Source organism: Salmo salar, chromosome ssa14 (assembly GCF_905237065.1).
Source record: "Salmo salar chromosome ssa14, Ssal_v3.1, whole genome shotgun sequence".
NCBI lineage: Eukaryota > Metazoa > Chordata > Actinopteri > Salmoniformes > Salmonidae > Salmo > Salmo salar.
The window spans coordinates 58,721,269-58,738,346 of NC_059455.1; the positions used below are offsets into that span (position 1 = coordinate 58,721,269).

The 17,078-nt window shown below is 41.8% G+C and overlaps 1 protein-coding gene across 1 annotated transcript in view; it reads right to left on the reverse strand.

The window, feature by feature from the left end:
• The window catches only part of LOC106570077 (sodium bicarbonate cotransporter 3), a 50,441-nt gene extending 38,212 nt beyond the window's left edge, over window positions 1-12,229 (reverse strand). The window contains 1 exon segment of the mRNA XM_014142041.2: window positions 12,066-12,229. Coding sequence (XP_013997516.2) covers window positions 12,066-12,101 — 36 coding nt within the window. The 5' untranslated portion in view covers window positions 12,102-12,229.
• Window positions 12,230-17,078: the final 4,849 nt, after the last annotated feature.

Sequence of the window (17,078 nt, forward strand, 5' to 3'; positions counted from 1 at the left end):
GGAAGTTAAAGCTTGGTCGTGAATGGACAATGACCCCAAGCATACTTCCAAAGTTGTGGCAAAATGGCTTAAGGACAACAAAGTCAAGGTATTGGAGTGGCCATAACAAAGCCCTGACCTCAATCCTATAGAAAATTTGTGGGCATAACTGAAAAAGGGTGTGCGAGCAAGGAGGCCTACAAAACCTGACTCAGTTACACCAGCTCTGTCAGGAGGAATGGGCCAAAATTCACCCAACTTATTGTGGGAAGCTTGTGGAAGGCTACCCTAAACATTTGACCCAAGTTAAACAATTTAAAGGCAATGCTACCAAATACTAATTGAGTGCATGTAAACTTCTGACCCACTGGGAATGTGATGAAAGAAATAAAAGCTGAAATAAATCATTCTCTCTAGTATCATTCTGACATTTCACATTCTTAAAATAAAGTGGTGATCCTAACTGACCTAAAACAGGGAATTTTTACTAGGATTAAATGTCAGAAATTGTGAAAAACTGAGTTTAAATGTATTTGGCTAAGGTGTATGTAAACTTCCGACTTCAACTGTATATCCTAGAATAATAAAAGGGAGAAGTAATTACTACAGTACGCCTAGAAGATGGTATGAGAAGATGGTATGAGATGAGACGCGATCAAGATATGACTTATCTTGCAGATTAGCTGCCTAACTTCTGATTAATGGCCCGGGCCCGGTTTCCCGATAGCGATTGACTTAGGCTTACGAGTGTTTTAACGATGCATCTTTCCTACAACGGACAATGATGTAACATGCGTTTCCCAAAACACCACGTAGAGAGAATGTTTGCTAAGTACGCCGTTGAGGCGTGTGTCAATACTGATAGGATCAAAAGAAAAGCAGCGCTGCTGTCGGATCAGCAAATCTTACCTTAACATTGTAATTATACCACAATACTGGCAACTGATCAGCTCCCAGGCAGCTTGTTCTAATGCTTACCCTATAAAAAAGTACTAAATCTTGCTCCCGAGTGGCCGCAGCGTTCTAAGGCACTGCATCGCAGAGCTTATGGCGTCACTACAGACCCGGTTTGTCACAACTGGCCGTGACCGGGTGTCCCATAGGGCATCACACAATTGGCCCAGCGTCGTCCGGGTTAAGGGAGGGTTTGGCCGGGGGTGGGCTTTACTTGGCTCATCGCTCTAACGACTCCTTGTGGTGGGCCGGGCGCCTGCAGGATGACTTCGGTCGTCACTTGAACAGTGTTTCCTCTGACACATTGGTGTGGCTGGCTTACAGGTTAAGCGGGCGGGTGTTAAAAGGCACATCTTTCGGAGGATGCACGACTTGACCTTCGCCTCTCCCGAGCCCAGGAGTTGCAGCAATGAGACAACATCGTAATTAGATCGCAATTGGATATCACGAAATTTGGGAGAAAAAGGAGGTAAAATACAAAAAAAGATTCAAAATAAGTACAAAATCAAGATTTGGCACATCGTTGTGCACATGTTATGCACTGTGGCAGACGGCAGGGAGAGGTGAGGGGAGTGGTTATTGAGGGGAGATATCCTGGCTGGCTCCACCCCAGAGCCTTATATGGACTTCCAGACCCAACGTGAATTTTACTTCACTTGTGGACTGTGAAGTAATTAGTGAATTCCCCCTTCTTCCCCAGTGTACAAAAATCCTTAAAACTTCCCATTTGCATTCTAGTTGTGCTACTGTTTTGTTATTGAACTTGGTGATGCAGAAATCCCACACCCTTGATCCTGCTACAGCATCATTAAATATATTGAGGCAAAATGTACAGACAGTAGTAATGTACAAATAGCTAAATCAAACTCAACTGGATGTACATGAAATTGATTTTAATATAATTTAAATATATAGGTCTATACAGGGGTTGGAACAGTAATTATATTCCAATAATTTAATTCAGAACAGAACCAATATACCTTTCATCTGTTCTACTGTTCTGACCTACAAAATAAAGTTCTGAACCGGTTCTAACCAAAAAAAGTACCGGTTTATAGCGTTCCTTTGTAAACCTCTGAAATATATATTTTTTTACATTTAGCTCGACATTATTTACTTCACCAATCAGTGCTGATAGAGCAGTTTAGGAGCAGGCAAGCTATAGTTGTTTACATGCACGATGGACAGACAAATGTAGGGCGAGAGATGTGATTTTTGCAGGTGGGGAGAAAGCAAGAGAGGGTGGGTGAGGAGGCTTGGTTTGAAGCACTTGGCATCTTGTTGTTATGACATGCATTATTTGAATTATGCCCACAGAATTATACCTACGGAGGATTGGCTTCTATGGAGGAACTTTGAATGTCTTTGAACTATCAAGAGTTGGCTTAACGTTGGACTAGAGCGAAAGCAAGCTTGTGTGTGCAGAGCGTAATAAATCCAATGTGAAACATGATAACTATAGTATCCTTAACTAGCATTGAAAAAGTTAATCCATTCTTCTGTAATTAAAAATTCTCCCTAATTTCAGAATCACGCTTGTAATGTCAATAGGCTACAGTATCCTATGCTTCGGAAGGGGAGAGGCAGGTAGCCCACACACGAACACACACGCACAAAGATTTTCAGCTGACAGGCAGACACTGGAATAAGTTTCTGAGTGACAGAGAGAGGGCTTTGCATAAGAGCTTTGTGTTTTTTTGTGGGTCTGAAAAAAATCCCCGGAAAGTAAAACAACGCTATTAATCGGTTCCCATGCTTTTAAAATATTGGTTCTGTTCCAAAACAGTATAGATCTCGTTCGTTCTGATTCTGTTCCTCCAGTTTTTGGTTCTGTTTCCTGAACCGGTTCCAACCCCTGGGTCTATGTATTTTAATACAGTCATCTCGGTTTTCATTGAATCATCCTTTTATCATAAGCTTGTTATTAACAATTGCAAAGAAATTGGCATCATTGTATTTGTAGTCATATTCATTCTGAAGTTATCGGCGGTCACAGAATGACAGATAAAATCAAGATGTTTATCTTAAGCGGAGATCTTCTGTGTATAAAGTGACACGGAAGGGCCAAACATTTTCTAACAACGCACTTAGCCGTTCTGGTCTGGAAGGCAAACGGATTTGGTAAATAACAAGCGTTTTCAAGAGCAATAGTACTAACAATAGTTTTAGGAAACAGCTCTGAGATTTAACGATGCTCCTGTGAAGGTTCTAACGATGAATTTAGCCTTAAGGTGCTTTCGGGAAACGGGGCCCTGAACTATGATGCAGAAGAACATATTTAAGTTTTAATAAGGTGGCTTTGGAAAATATACGAATCACCAAGATGTCTGTGACAGGCTATTGAAACGCCATAAATAAAGCAATACTAGGAGCCCAATGAAATGAAATAGCATAACAGTCATGATCGTGGCACTAGACAAAAGGACCATTTACACCGTTCCAAAAGGTATTCATATTTCATGCCTTGTAGCAACAACACTACCTAACAGAAACGTTCACACTTCATAGTGACAACCTCTTGATTCCAAAGTCCAATTAAAAACAGATTTGTTTTGAATCAGTGCTATACTGATAATAATAATTACACTTGATATGTGACCAGAATCCAACCGAACCTAATACAAAGCCTCTTAGCCCTCATTAGTGATGTTTCACACCATTCCCCTCTGTTTCCTATGGCCCCGACGAGGACAGACAGGCAAGTCTCTCAATCTATTTCAGCCCCACATGAGGTATTGTGACTGGGAGAGGAGGCTATTTTTGACCTGCCTGAGCCTCCATAACGGATGCAAAAATACCACCGGGGTGAACCAGAACTCTGCTGGCTTAGATCTACTATACTGAGGAGTTTGGCTGGATTAAATTGGGTATGGGGAAAGGTTGTATGGCTAAAAGAGGGAAAAAGTAATGTTGCTGTAAGTAGAATTCTCTAGTGTTTCTGTATTTTATTTCTGTAAAACAAGGAGTGCTGTCCACTGGACCGCTCAGTTATGGTTTAGAAACCTTCAGAGCAGCACTTGTCTGTGCTTGCACTTGTCCAGTCCGTAATTACAGACAGGTTATTTCAGAAATTCTTAATAGAATAGAAATAAGCCTACTCTATACCGTATTTTACTAAATGACGGTACTGATGCAGGGACTGTTTTGGGTTTTTACTTTACCTTCTATAATGGAATTTCAATGTTTTGTTTGTTTAATCTGGTATGCCAATCCGTTTTTTAGAGTTTACTCCACTACTTGTGTCGTCTCTCTCTCTCTCACCAAATCCCGCCCCCTGTCACTCAAGGAGCGCAGCATTTGCAGACAGTTCACTCAGAGTTACTGTACTGTCTTTGGTTCACTCTTTGGTCTGCATGGTCAATGGAGCAGATGGAACAATATGTTGATGACAACCATGCTGCTTTCCACTTTACTTCTTAATATAAATCCGCAAGTGTTCTATAATTACACTATTTGTTTGTGTATCTTACTGTCTGCAAACAGCTAGCTCGTCTTTTCTTAGCAAGTTATGGCTCAAATAAATTGTGTTAGCCACTAATGCTTATCGCTAGTTAGCTAGCTACTAAATGTACTGAGTCAGAGCAAATATAGCTAGCTAATAAAGCCTGATACCAGTGCTGGTGTAGGCCTAAATCAGCATGTTGTTTTCTAAATGAGAGAGGAATAGGCAAAGCATGAATATGTTAGCTACATGAAGTAAGAGAAAACATTTAATGTAGCCAAAGATTATAGGGTCCCACACCCCTGGGAAACACTGACCAACACTTTGGTTCCTACCCTGTCACAATAACGCATCCAAAAAGATCCTATTAGTATACTAATTCCTAATTCTATGAACGCCTCCCTGGCTTTGCCATCCGTTGTCATGTCAAACGGCACTGTATTCAAAGTGCCCAACAGTTCACCCAAGTGTTTTGATCTAAATTGCAAGTCAAATTGCAAATGCAATATTTTGTCAAAAATAAGGTCTACATTTTTGTGCAGCCCTACATGACAGTGTGGAAATTATCTCAAATTAGATAAACTTTTGATTGAAATTTGATTGAACAGTATAAAACAATCAGAATGGGGAAAGACATCCTAGGGTCATGCCATATCGCTCAGCCCTAAGGCCTATATGGTACTTGGTTGGTAAGTGATGAAGAAGAATATCAGTGTATTTGAGGGCTTTAAATGCAACATCTCCTCCACTGGAGGAGGATTTGAGATATCCCACCAATCACAAAGAAACACTGCTGCTAAGCAGCAGAGAGAGCTGATACAATGGGTGAGGATGTTAAACACACAGTAGGAGGATAGGAACATGATATGCACAGAGCACATATCTCTGACATTGGGGTCTCTTTTGCTCCGACCCTTCTCTCCACTGAACTATACAAGCCCCTCTTGCACTGAGCCTCCATTCTCATGAAGAGCACGTATGCTCGAGCTACTACAAACAGAGACACACAGATACAGAGGTACACCACGCACACATTCGCAGTGCTCACAAAGGCAGATCCCCAAGGAGCAGAGCATCCATGGTGAAGGACACTGTTTGAAGGACACTGTTTGAAGGACACTTCATGGTGGTGGCCTAGCGGTTAAGAGCATTGGGGCAGTAACTGAAAGGGCGCAGGTTCGAATCCAAGAGACCCGACAAGGTGAAAAATCTGTTGATGTGCCCTTGAGCAAGGCACTTAATCATAATTGCTCCTGTAAATCTCTGGATTAGAGGGTCTGTGAAATGACTAAAATGTGAATGAGAGCGCTGTCTGAGACAAATGAGATTGGCAGAATAGTCAGCTCTGGCAATCAGTGTGCAAGTAGGACTGCCAACACAAAGCTGTGTTTTAAATCTAAACTAGGCCTAGCTAAAAGTCTTACAAGCGTCAATTAAAATGGAACAAATTGTATTTTCCATATCAGTCAGAGCACAAGTGACATGCGTCTTGAAAAACCGTGTCTACGACACACAGCTAGTCTACCTGTAAACAGAGAGTACACACATACAAAACATGCTCTTTCGATGACATAGACTTACTAGGTGAATCCATGTGAAAGCTATGATCCCTTTTTGATGTCACTTGTTAAATACACTTCAATCAGCGTAGATATAGAGTATGAGACAGGTTAAAGAAGGATTTTTAAGCCTTGAGACAATTGAGACATGGATTCCGTATGTGTCACTCAGAGGGTGAATGGGAAAGACAAAAGATGAAGTGCCTTTGAACGGGGCATACCCTTCATCTAGGTGCCAGGCGCCCCGGTTTGTGTCAAGAACTGAAACGCTGCTGGGTTTTTCACGCTCAAATAGTTTCCCGTGTGTATCAAGAATGGCCCACCACCCAAAGGACATCCAGCCAACTTGACACAACTGTGGGAAGCATTCCTGTGGAACACTTTCGACACCTTGTGTAGAGTTCATGCCCTGACGAATTGAGGCTGTTCTGATGCCAAAAGTGGTGGGTGCAACTCAATATTAGCAAAGTGTTCTTAATCTTTTGTACAATCATTAGTATGGCCTTTGGGTCTCCATCTCACCCCTCACGAGATAGCATCCATAATCGATTTCAAGAGTCATCACACTGGCCGGGGAACTGCAGCAGTGATCTATTCCATTCCTTTCCATGTGACTGTCTTACGATGACATTGAGATTCACACCACCTATACATTACCATAATCACCTCTCTCCTGTTTGAAATACCACCTTGGAAGAACAGCGAGCACCTGCCTGCTGTCCTGACCTCTGTGTCCCAAATGGCACCCTATTCCCTGCATAGTGCACTACGTTTGACCAGAGCCCTATGGACCCTGGTCGTAAGTAGTGCACAGTATTGGAAAAAAGGTGCCATTTGGCAAGTAACCGACTTCTCTTCTGCTGCTCGTGGATTTCCAAGGCAATTAGCTCTCTGACTGTCTCTTGATGGGGGAATGGTAATAAAAGTGAAAGGTGAGCCAGGAAATAAAGACAGGGGTTTGATAGCGGGCCAGGACTAGTGGAGTGATGATGCTGGGCTGGGCTCAGTGGGCTGCATAACTACAGTTGTTGACTGTTCATTGTGATGGGGACTTGGGGAGGCTAGAGACTGAATCCGTTTAATACATCGACCGGATACAAGGCATCAAATAGGCTAGGCTATACTAAGCCAGCGTTTACACTTGAGAAAAGCAGATTATTCCAGGTTCATTACCAGTTCAAAGCCTCTTAAAATATACCTAGTGCCTAAATAAAATAACCGTCATAACATGATGACCGGACACCATATATATATATATATAGTACCAGTCTGTAAAGGGTGCGTACTGGCGGCAGAGAAGTCAGGCGCAGGAGAGCAAAAACTGTGTTCCAACGGAGCAGTTTAATAATAAAAACCACCGGAAAATAGAACAATCAATGGGTAACAAAACCCGTCACACACCAGATAACGTGCACATGCACTTACAATAAACAATTCTGGACAAGGACATGGGGGGGAAATGTGGGTTAAATACACAACATGTAATTGATGGAATTGAAACCAGGTGTGTGGGAAGACAAGACAAAACAAATGGAAAATGAAAAGTGGATCGATGATGGCTAGAAGACCGGCGACGCCGACCGCTGAACGCCGCCTGAACAAGGAGAGGCATCGACTTCGGCGGAAGTCGTGACACAGTCAAAGGTTGGGACACCTACTTTTTACTATTTTCTACATTGTAAAATAATATTGAAGACATCAAAACTATGAAATAACACATATGGAATCATGTAGTAACCAAAAAGCGATAAACAAATATTTTTTGTTTTTGATTTTAGATTGTTCAAAGTAGCCACCCTTTGCCTTGATGACAGCTTTGCACACTCTTTACATTCTCTCAACCAGCTTCAAGAGGAATGCTTTTCCAATAGCCTTGAAGGAGTTCCCACATATGCTGAGCACTTGTTGGCTGCTTTTCCTTCACTCTGCGGTCCAACTCATCCCATAACCATCTCAATTTGGTTGAGGTCATGGGGATTGTGGAGGCCAGGTCATCTGATGCAGCACTCCATCACTCTCCCTGGTTAAATAGCACTTACACAGCCTGGAGGTGTGTTTGGGGTCATTGTCCTGTTGAAAAACAAATGACAGTCCAACTGAGCACACACCAGATGGGACGGCGTATTGCTGCAGAATGCTGTGGTAGCCATGCTGGTTAAGTGTGCCTTGAATTCTAAATAAAATCACAGACACTGTCACCAGCAAAGCACCCCCACACCATCACACCCCCTCCTCCATGCTTCACAGTGGGAACCACACATGAGGAGATCACCCGTTCACCTACACTGCGTCTCACAAAGACACGGCGGTTGGAACCAAAAATCGTACATTTGGACTCATCAGACCAAAGGACAGATTTCTACCGGTCTAATGTCAATTGCTCATGTTTCTTGGCCCAAGCAAGTCTCTTCTTCTTATTGGTGTCCTTTAGCAGTAGTTTCTTTGCAGCAATTCGACCATGAAGGCCTGATTCATGCAGTCTCCGCTGAACAGTTGATGTTGAGATGTGTCTGTTACTTGAACTCTGTGAAGCATTTATTTGGGCTGCAATTTCTGAGGCTGGTAACTAATGAACTTATCCTCTGCAGCAGAGGTAACTCTGGGTCTTCCTTTCCTGTGGCAGTCCTCATGAAAGCCAGTTTCATCATAGCGCTTGATGGTTTTTGCGACTGCACTTGAAGAAACTTCCAAAGTTCTTGAAATTCTCCGCATTGACTGACCTTCATGTCTTAAAGTAATGATGGACTGTCATTTCACTTTGCTTATTTGAGCTGTTCTTGCCATAATATTGACTTTTACCAAATAGGGCTATATTCTATATAGCACCCCACCTTGTCACAACACAATTGATTGGCTCAAACGCAGAAAGAAATTCCACAAATGTACTTTTAACAAGGCACACCTGTTAATTTAAATTAATTCCAGGTGACTATGTCATGAAGCTGGTTGAGAGTGTGCAAAGCTGTCATCAAGGCAAAGCGTGGCTACTTTGAAGAATCTCAAATATAAAATATATTTTGATTTGTTTAATACTTTTTTGGTTGCAACATGATTCCATATGTGTTATTTCATAGTTTTGATGTCTTCACTATTATTCTACAATGTAGAAAATAGTAAAAATGAAGAAAAACCCTTGAATGAGTAGGTGTGTCCAAACTTTTGACTGGTACTGTATACACAGTACATTCGGAAAGTATTCAGACCCCTTGACTTTTTCCACATTTTGTTACGTTACAGCCTTATTCAAAAAAAAATACTCATCAATCTATACAAAATACCCCATAACGACAAAGCGAAAAAAGGTTTTTTAGAAATGTTTGCAAATTTATTTTAAAAAAATATCACATTTACATAAGTATTCAGACCTTTTGCTACCCAATTAATTATCTTTTACTCGTCTATTCAAAATCAAATAGAAATTCACTAATTGTAGGCTAACTGTAAGCCGCCCTGCACAATCAATGAACTAACAGCATCGCCTCAGGTTAGTTCTCTCCCCGACTCATGGGGAGAGAAAATCCAAAATTACGCTACACTCCAAAATGTAGCGTAAGGTCCATCCAGTATGCACAATAATACAGTCCACATTCAAAGGCGATTACTCGAATTTGTGTAATTTTGGAGCATAGGCTAGACCAATTATGGAACAAAGACATCTTAAATCAGTTTTGTTTTATGTTTTTCTGCCATGTGTAATATGCGGTAGGCTATGCATTGTATAACAGCACAATCAATATCTTAATTCAGGCTTTTCTTTCGTGCTTGGGCTCATTAGCCTTATAAGCTCTAATATGCATATGGGTGTTATGAATTAATCATCACCTTAGAAAGTGCTGTCCATTTTGTTGTTAGGCTTTGAAACAACATCCACAAACAAACATGTTTTACACGGTTTCAACCTGCTGTTGAACTTCTTTCTCCAAACTGATCATCACAGTGAGGTGAGTTTTAAAGGCATGATACTGTTTTGATGTGATTTTCAACTGCATTTGCATTGATGTCAGTGTGGTTATTGGGACAATAGAGCCCTGAGTACCAGGCCATTAGCGACCTGATGGTAGTTGGCGAGTTGGGTACTACCAACGCATGTCCAGAGGGCATAAAAGGAGATTACCGTGACTCAACAGTGATCACTTGGAATTTTTATTGCGGCCCTGACTCATGACTGCCGGTGTGGCAGTAATACGGTCACCACAACAGTCGTAGACGGGAGTTTGTTTCTGCGGTAATGTCACGTTCGTCGTAAGGATGGGACCAAAACGCAGCGGGAATGTGAATACTCATCTTCTTTATTACGAAGAAAACCAAACTTAATCAAAAACAACGACGAAAAAACAGTCCTGTGAGGCACACAGCTACACACGGAACTACCCACAAAAACCCATAGAAAAACACCCCTACTAAATAGGACCTTCAATTAGAGGCAATGAGGAACAGCTGCCTCCAATTGAAGGTCAACCAATAAACTAAACATAGAAATAGAAAAACTAGAATGAACATAGAAATATACTAACATAGAACATTAACCAAAAAAAAAAAAAAACACATAAAACAAACACCCCCTGCCACGTCCTGACCAAACTACAACAACAAATAACCCCTTTACTGGTCAGGACGTGACAGGTAACATGGAGTCTTAAAAACGTGATGATACTTTGTTGCTCCTTGCTGAAACAAGAAACTAGCAAATGACACTTTGGTTGCCAAGGCAACGCCCCACAATGCAACAGCACACACAGAAATTTAAATGAATAAAATGGGTTTGGAACTTCTGACACTGGCAATTTGACTGGTAAACTCATGGGTTCACTCGCAATGGCTGCCTGGTATTGTGATGCAATCATTTCCATGGTAATGTAGAATGTTCGTTCAAATGATGTAAACTGATGTGGCTCATGTAATGGAATGTATTTTTGGTCATGTCAGTTCAGTTGAATTAACAAATCACAGCACATACTGATGGGTACACTTCCTGCTTTTACTTCCTGCTTTGCTCCTATTGGGTACACTTGCAATGGCCGACAGTTCTATTCATTCTATTTCTATGACAGCACATGCGGTCAGGAGCGAAAAATATATATTACGGAGACCGCGGTCATTTGGCTGGCCAATTGCCGTCATCCATGGTTTAGATTTTTCTTAACAAGTTAGACCAATAAACTGTATTTGTGTGTGTGTAAAGGGTCAGTTATTGTATAGTCTACAGTATCTGTTCGAATGGGGGCTACCATTTGAAATTAAATTCACTGAGCAATGAATACTGGTGCTTGTCACCGTGACTGTGTGTGAATGTGAAATGAATCGGTGTGGATGACTGGTGTTTAGTGTAGGAGTGATTTCAGAGACAGCCAGGTTCCCTCTATTCCAGGCTGTTGTTACTGGGCCTTGTTCCAGGCAGGGGGGGGATGACGTAAGTGAGGAGTCACTTAGCTCTAGAGACACACACCAGTCCTCTGAGTTGTATCTCCACCGTCACACATGGGCCAAACGCGATACCAGAGCCAGCAGCAAATTGCATGCCCCCCACCCCCAGGAAATAGGCTAAAGCATAGGCTACACAGTCACGGAAATAATTTCCATTCCTCTCTAAAACACATTTTCCTCTCCTTGTATGTACAACCTAATAACCACAGGTTACATATTCCCCCTTCCATGTCATTCTCGCCTTATCTAGGCTATTTCAATAGCCAAACATTTTGTATTTCCCTCAATGTGTCTGACATGAACTTATATTCAATAGATAAACAATAAACATCATATCCATAATCTATACATTTTTATCAAAGGAGCATACTCTGGTCTGCTGCCCCATATTCCTCCTCTACTCCTCTCTCACGCTCTTTAAAGCAGCCATATCTGTTCCTGTCTCATTTTCTCCCATTCTGGCTCCTCAGGGCTAGTGAAGAGCGGGAAGGACCATTTCCTTTCTAAGAGGCATTTGTTGGTGAGGCAGGCGGGGACTCTCCCCCTATCACTCCCCCCCCCACGCCACCCCCTCCTCCTCTGAGCTACATCCAATATTCTATTCGGTAACCACGACCACTGTTCTATGGTACAGCCAGACAATGTCAGAGATGGAGAAGACACACACACGAACACGCACACAAAACAAAGAGACAGAGCAGACCTACCGTCAGCACATGCTCCCCTTCATGGTTCCCCTCCATCGGGGCTAAAACATCAGCGGCAGCCGAGGAAGCTGTGGCGTTAGCTGGCTTTGTCTCTCTGTTATCTCCCCTGTGTGTGTGTGTGTGTGTGTGTGTGTGTGTGTGTGTGTGTGTGTGTGTGTGTGTGTGTGTGTGTGTGTGTGTGTGTGTGTGTGTGTGTGTGTGTGTGTGTTTCTGTGAGCGTGTGTGTTTCTGTGAGCGTGTGTGTTTCTGTGAGCGTGTGTGTGTGTGTTGCTGTAAGCGTGTGTGTATGTGTGTGTGTGTGTGTGTGTGTCTGAGCTCTGACTAAGACACTGGAATACTGGGCTGCTGTTGCCTGCTCGTCTGTGTTAATACGGAGGGAGAAAGCAGAGTGCTGCCTGTCTTAAAACAGACCTGCTCCTCTCTGACAGCCCGCTCCTTTCTCAGCAGCCAATCCCCCGCCACCATGAATATTTCATTTGCCCAGCCAAGAGCGCACCCAGACGTGCACACAGAGAGGACATACACAGACGACCCCCCCCCACACACACACACACACACACACACACACACACACACAAAATCACCCACAGTAGCATTCAGGGCACACACCCGCCCACACACACACACAAACATTACCCAGAGGGCATGGAGAATTGAGAAGGACAGACAGAGATGTACTCATTAAATGTCTTTGCCTCCTTTGATTCTGATACATTAGTGATCTTTATCACAGTCTCAAGGTCATGTACACGTCTTTCAGCACCTTCTAATCCCATAGAGACTCATGGCCACATGAGGTCGTCAAACATAGGGAAATAACAGTGTAACATCATACAATGGTAATAGACAGAAGATGGTAAATCAAGGTCTCTGTCCCAAATGGAACCCTATTCCCTATATAGTGCACTACTTTTGGCCAGAGCCCTACAGAAGAGGTGCCCTGCACTATGGGCCCTGGTCAAAAGTAGTACACTTCATAGGGAATAGGGTGCCATTTGGGATGCCTAGGCCTACACCGCCTAAATAAAATAAAATGTTCAACTTTTAGTCGCAATCACAGAAAGGTAGCCTACAACAAGTAATGAATGGCTAAAGACAGGACAGAACCATACATCTGATCATTGCCTCACGTACAATACAGTTCTGATGAAACTGGGGGGCAGGGTGACACCTAATGGCCAACTCTGAATCTCACATGGAGGCGAAGTATTGGCACGCCAGCTGACACACATTTTTAGATTCTAGCAGACATTCTTATCCAGAGTGACTTACAGGAGCAATGAGGGTGAAGTGCCTTGATCAAGGACACGTCGGCAGATTTTTCACCTAGTTGGCTCTGGGATTCGAACCGGCGAACTTTCAGTTTATTTATTTTAAACCGGATTTGAAGGTCAGGCTCTCCAATTATGTTCTTGTACTATGTGTACTGTCAGCAAGACAGTGTCTCATTTTGACCAAATGAGTCCCAAATAGCACCCTATTCCCTATTTAAGTATTGGCTCTGGTCAAAAGTAGTGCAGTATATAGAGAATAGGGTGCCATTTGGGACTCAGCCTGCAACAGGCAGTCTATTCGTAAGCACCATGGACTCACCACCAGCTCTGGAGACCATTATCCACCACTGCACGGAGAGAGACTGATCACATGGCCGACAGCAAAGACTCACTCAGTCTTTTAATCTGAGAGGATTATTAACCAGATAGGATTAGTATTGTAGAGGGCTGGAGAGCTGAGACATGAAGCCAACAGGTAGGATTGACCAGTAGCCATGATCAATTAGATTACCCCAGATCATCCGTGAGAAGGCTGGGCGCCATGGCTGGAGGTGTGCTGTGCTCCCCCTGGGGCATCATTTTACTCCTGGGTTTTTTCTGGATCAAAATGGGGCTAAAGTGGTGACCATGGGCATGGCCAATGGTCAGGTTGCTGACCAACATTCTTTAAGCCCGCCTGTCGGCAGCAGTAAGGGTAGATTTTGTATTGGTGAGGTAAGATGTCTATTTCACCAGCCACGTTGGCGGGTGGTCAGGGCTCCACAGTGCGAGCATTTGTGAATGAAAATAGTCAAGTATGATCACATGTATAGCAAAATAAATGCTGCTGTATCTGATCTCAAATGATTTCTTCCGTTTTGTTTCAAAGCTGGTAAATTTAAACGCACAAAGTCAAAGAACTACGAATCCTACTATAGCCAATCCCACCTCGCGCTGCAACACTGTCTGGCTGGGGGCTGTGCGCAGGTGAAGAGCTGAGTAAAGATTCATTTTGAGAAGCACTCTGCACAGGTAGACAAGTTGGTCTAATTTACTTGAAAGGAAGTCTACTGAAGAGAGACTTTGTCCTTGTGTTTCTTGGCTATTTACACTGTTTTGTTCACAAGCTAGGTTGTTTTTCAATGTTTGAGTTTCAACTGTTAGACAAGAGAAGACAATTTGGGCAACTACTCAAACTCTCAATCGCACAGGCGCAAACATGAAGAATGTCGCGTTACCGAGATAACCTTTCACCCTTAAAAGAGAAGGTGAAATTGTTTGTGTCATCTGTGATATTTTGGTTAAAAGACTCAGGTCACAAAAAAATGAAATTAAACGATATACCACATTACTTCTAACTAGTAATACATGTATTGTTTTAGAAACATAACAAAGCATGTTCATCCATTTTTGGTGTTTTGTTTGTGTAATTTTAGCCGTAAAAAAATATTTTGGCTGGTAAAAAATCTGAGTGGCTGGTAGATTTTTACATCCACCTGCCACAGTGGCTGGTGGACCAAAAAGTAAATGTTAGGCCCTTTAATTCTACACATTTTGCTATGGTTTATGCTATCTGAGTGACTCAAACATTATAACAAAATCAATGGGGGCACCATGCCATAACAAAAATACTCCTGAATGGATCATTATTGGAATTTTAGATTCTCTGTCTATCTTATATTTGTGTGATTTTTTTGTTCTCAAAGATGATCTTCTAAAAAATATATATATAGGTCATTTTCTACATACTCTATATCTGGTTTTAGCCTAGTCGTTTAAGTTTACACGGAAAACGTTTTTCCATCCCACATTTTATTTTCTAAATGTACTTTTTGGACATAGGCGGCCCCAAAAAAAACTGCCCGCCCAATGCAGAAAAAACTGTCCTCCAAGCTGATTTCAGTGACCAATTCAATTAGGCCTACACCCTATTTGTGTGAGACAGAGAGGAAGAGGCCTCATTTCTGAAGGTTTCACTATGCCACAACAATGGCACATTCAAGGTAGGTCTAGGCCGTATACCGTATTTTACTGGTATTGATGCACAGACCGGTTTGGGTTTTTACTTTACCTTCTATAACAGTATTTGAATGTTTGTTTGTTAAATATGATATGCCTTTTATAACGCCCATTTTTATAGTTTACTCTGCTACTTGAGTCATCTGTCATCTCTCTCCTCATGCCGCTTTCCACACAGACCTAGCTCCTTGCGTTCAGTCTGCATGGTCAATGCAGCACATCAAATCAAATCAAATTGTATTTGTCACATGCGCCGAATGCAACAGGGGTAGACCTTACCGTGTAAGTAAGCATTTCAAACATTCAAATACCGTTATAGAAGGTAAAGTGTTGATGACAACATATGTTTTCACTTTACTTCTTAATATAAATCCACTAGACTAGCGTTCTATAATCACACTATTAGTTTGTGTTTTTTACATCTGCAAACAGCTAGTTTGTCTTTTCTTAGCAAGTTGGGCCTAAATCGTGCTAATTGCTAGCTAGCTGGCTGGCTAGCTAGCTAATAAATGGACTGAGTCTGAGCAAACGTAACTAGCTATACAGCCTGATAATACCAAGGATGGTGCGACCTAACTCAGCATGTTGTTTGTACAACGATATCTTCTAAATCAAAGAGGAATGTGCAAAGCATGAATATGTTATCTACATGAAGTAGCTAAGAAGAAACATTCAATGTAGCCAAAGGTTATATATAGTCCCCTAGGAAACACTGACCATCACTTTGAATCCTACCCTGTCACAATAACTCCTCCCTGGCATTTTCATGTCAAACAACACAGAATGGAGAAAGACCCATTGAAATCACTTAGAATGTATGTGTTGGCACCCTAGATTCACACACTACTCATAAAGCAAATGTCTAACTTTTATTATTCAAAAACATAAAATACCGTCGTTAAAAAAAAAAAAAATACAGTGATATGATATTTTGGCCATTTTGCCCAACTTTAATTCAAGTCAATTGCTTGACTCACCAGTCAAGAACCAAGCTATATCCAGATATTACAATGATCTTGCATGATTGAAAATGATCAAAGATTATGGTACCCATCCAAAACTGGTGCCAGGAGCACAGATTTGGTCCCATCTTTTAGTGATGCGTGAAAAGAAAATAGGTAGTTACATATCGGGTTATTCTTTTTGACAATATATCATTTTGACAATATCGCAATATTATTTTTGCGCTAGTTTGCTGAACCCGCACGAAAACTCCTGTATTTTTCCTTCAGTTTGTTCTCCATCTTCTTTTAAAATATGGAGCCAATTTCTTTTCAGATCTTTTGTTTCCATGGCTGATCAAAACTAATTTTCTCATGGCTCATGCCTAGGCAACAGAAGACTTTGCTACAACATCTTCCTTTCAGCAAGGAGCAACAAAGTTTCATCACATTGTAAAGAACCTATGTTATCGCAGAAATGGACTCAACCGCACAAATGCATGGCTGTCCCGTCTTTAGTCAGATGTCCCCCACAAAAACAAAAACAAATATTAAACGGTTCTGAAAGTAATTTTATTTTCATCCATAATCGGCAGTTTCACGATTATACGGTAATTGTGCCAGCCCTAACTGAAATACACCCCTCCAGTTCTGGAGGATATGACAAATGTTTGAACTAGGTCTATGTTAGTACAACTATGTTACTTTATCATAGCCCGAAAAACATAATTTGCACAGACATGACATTTTCAACTTACGAAATATGAGGTCCAACAATCAAATCATAAAAACACTGCCTT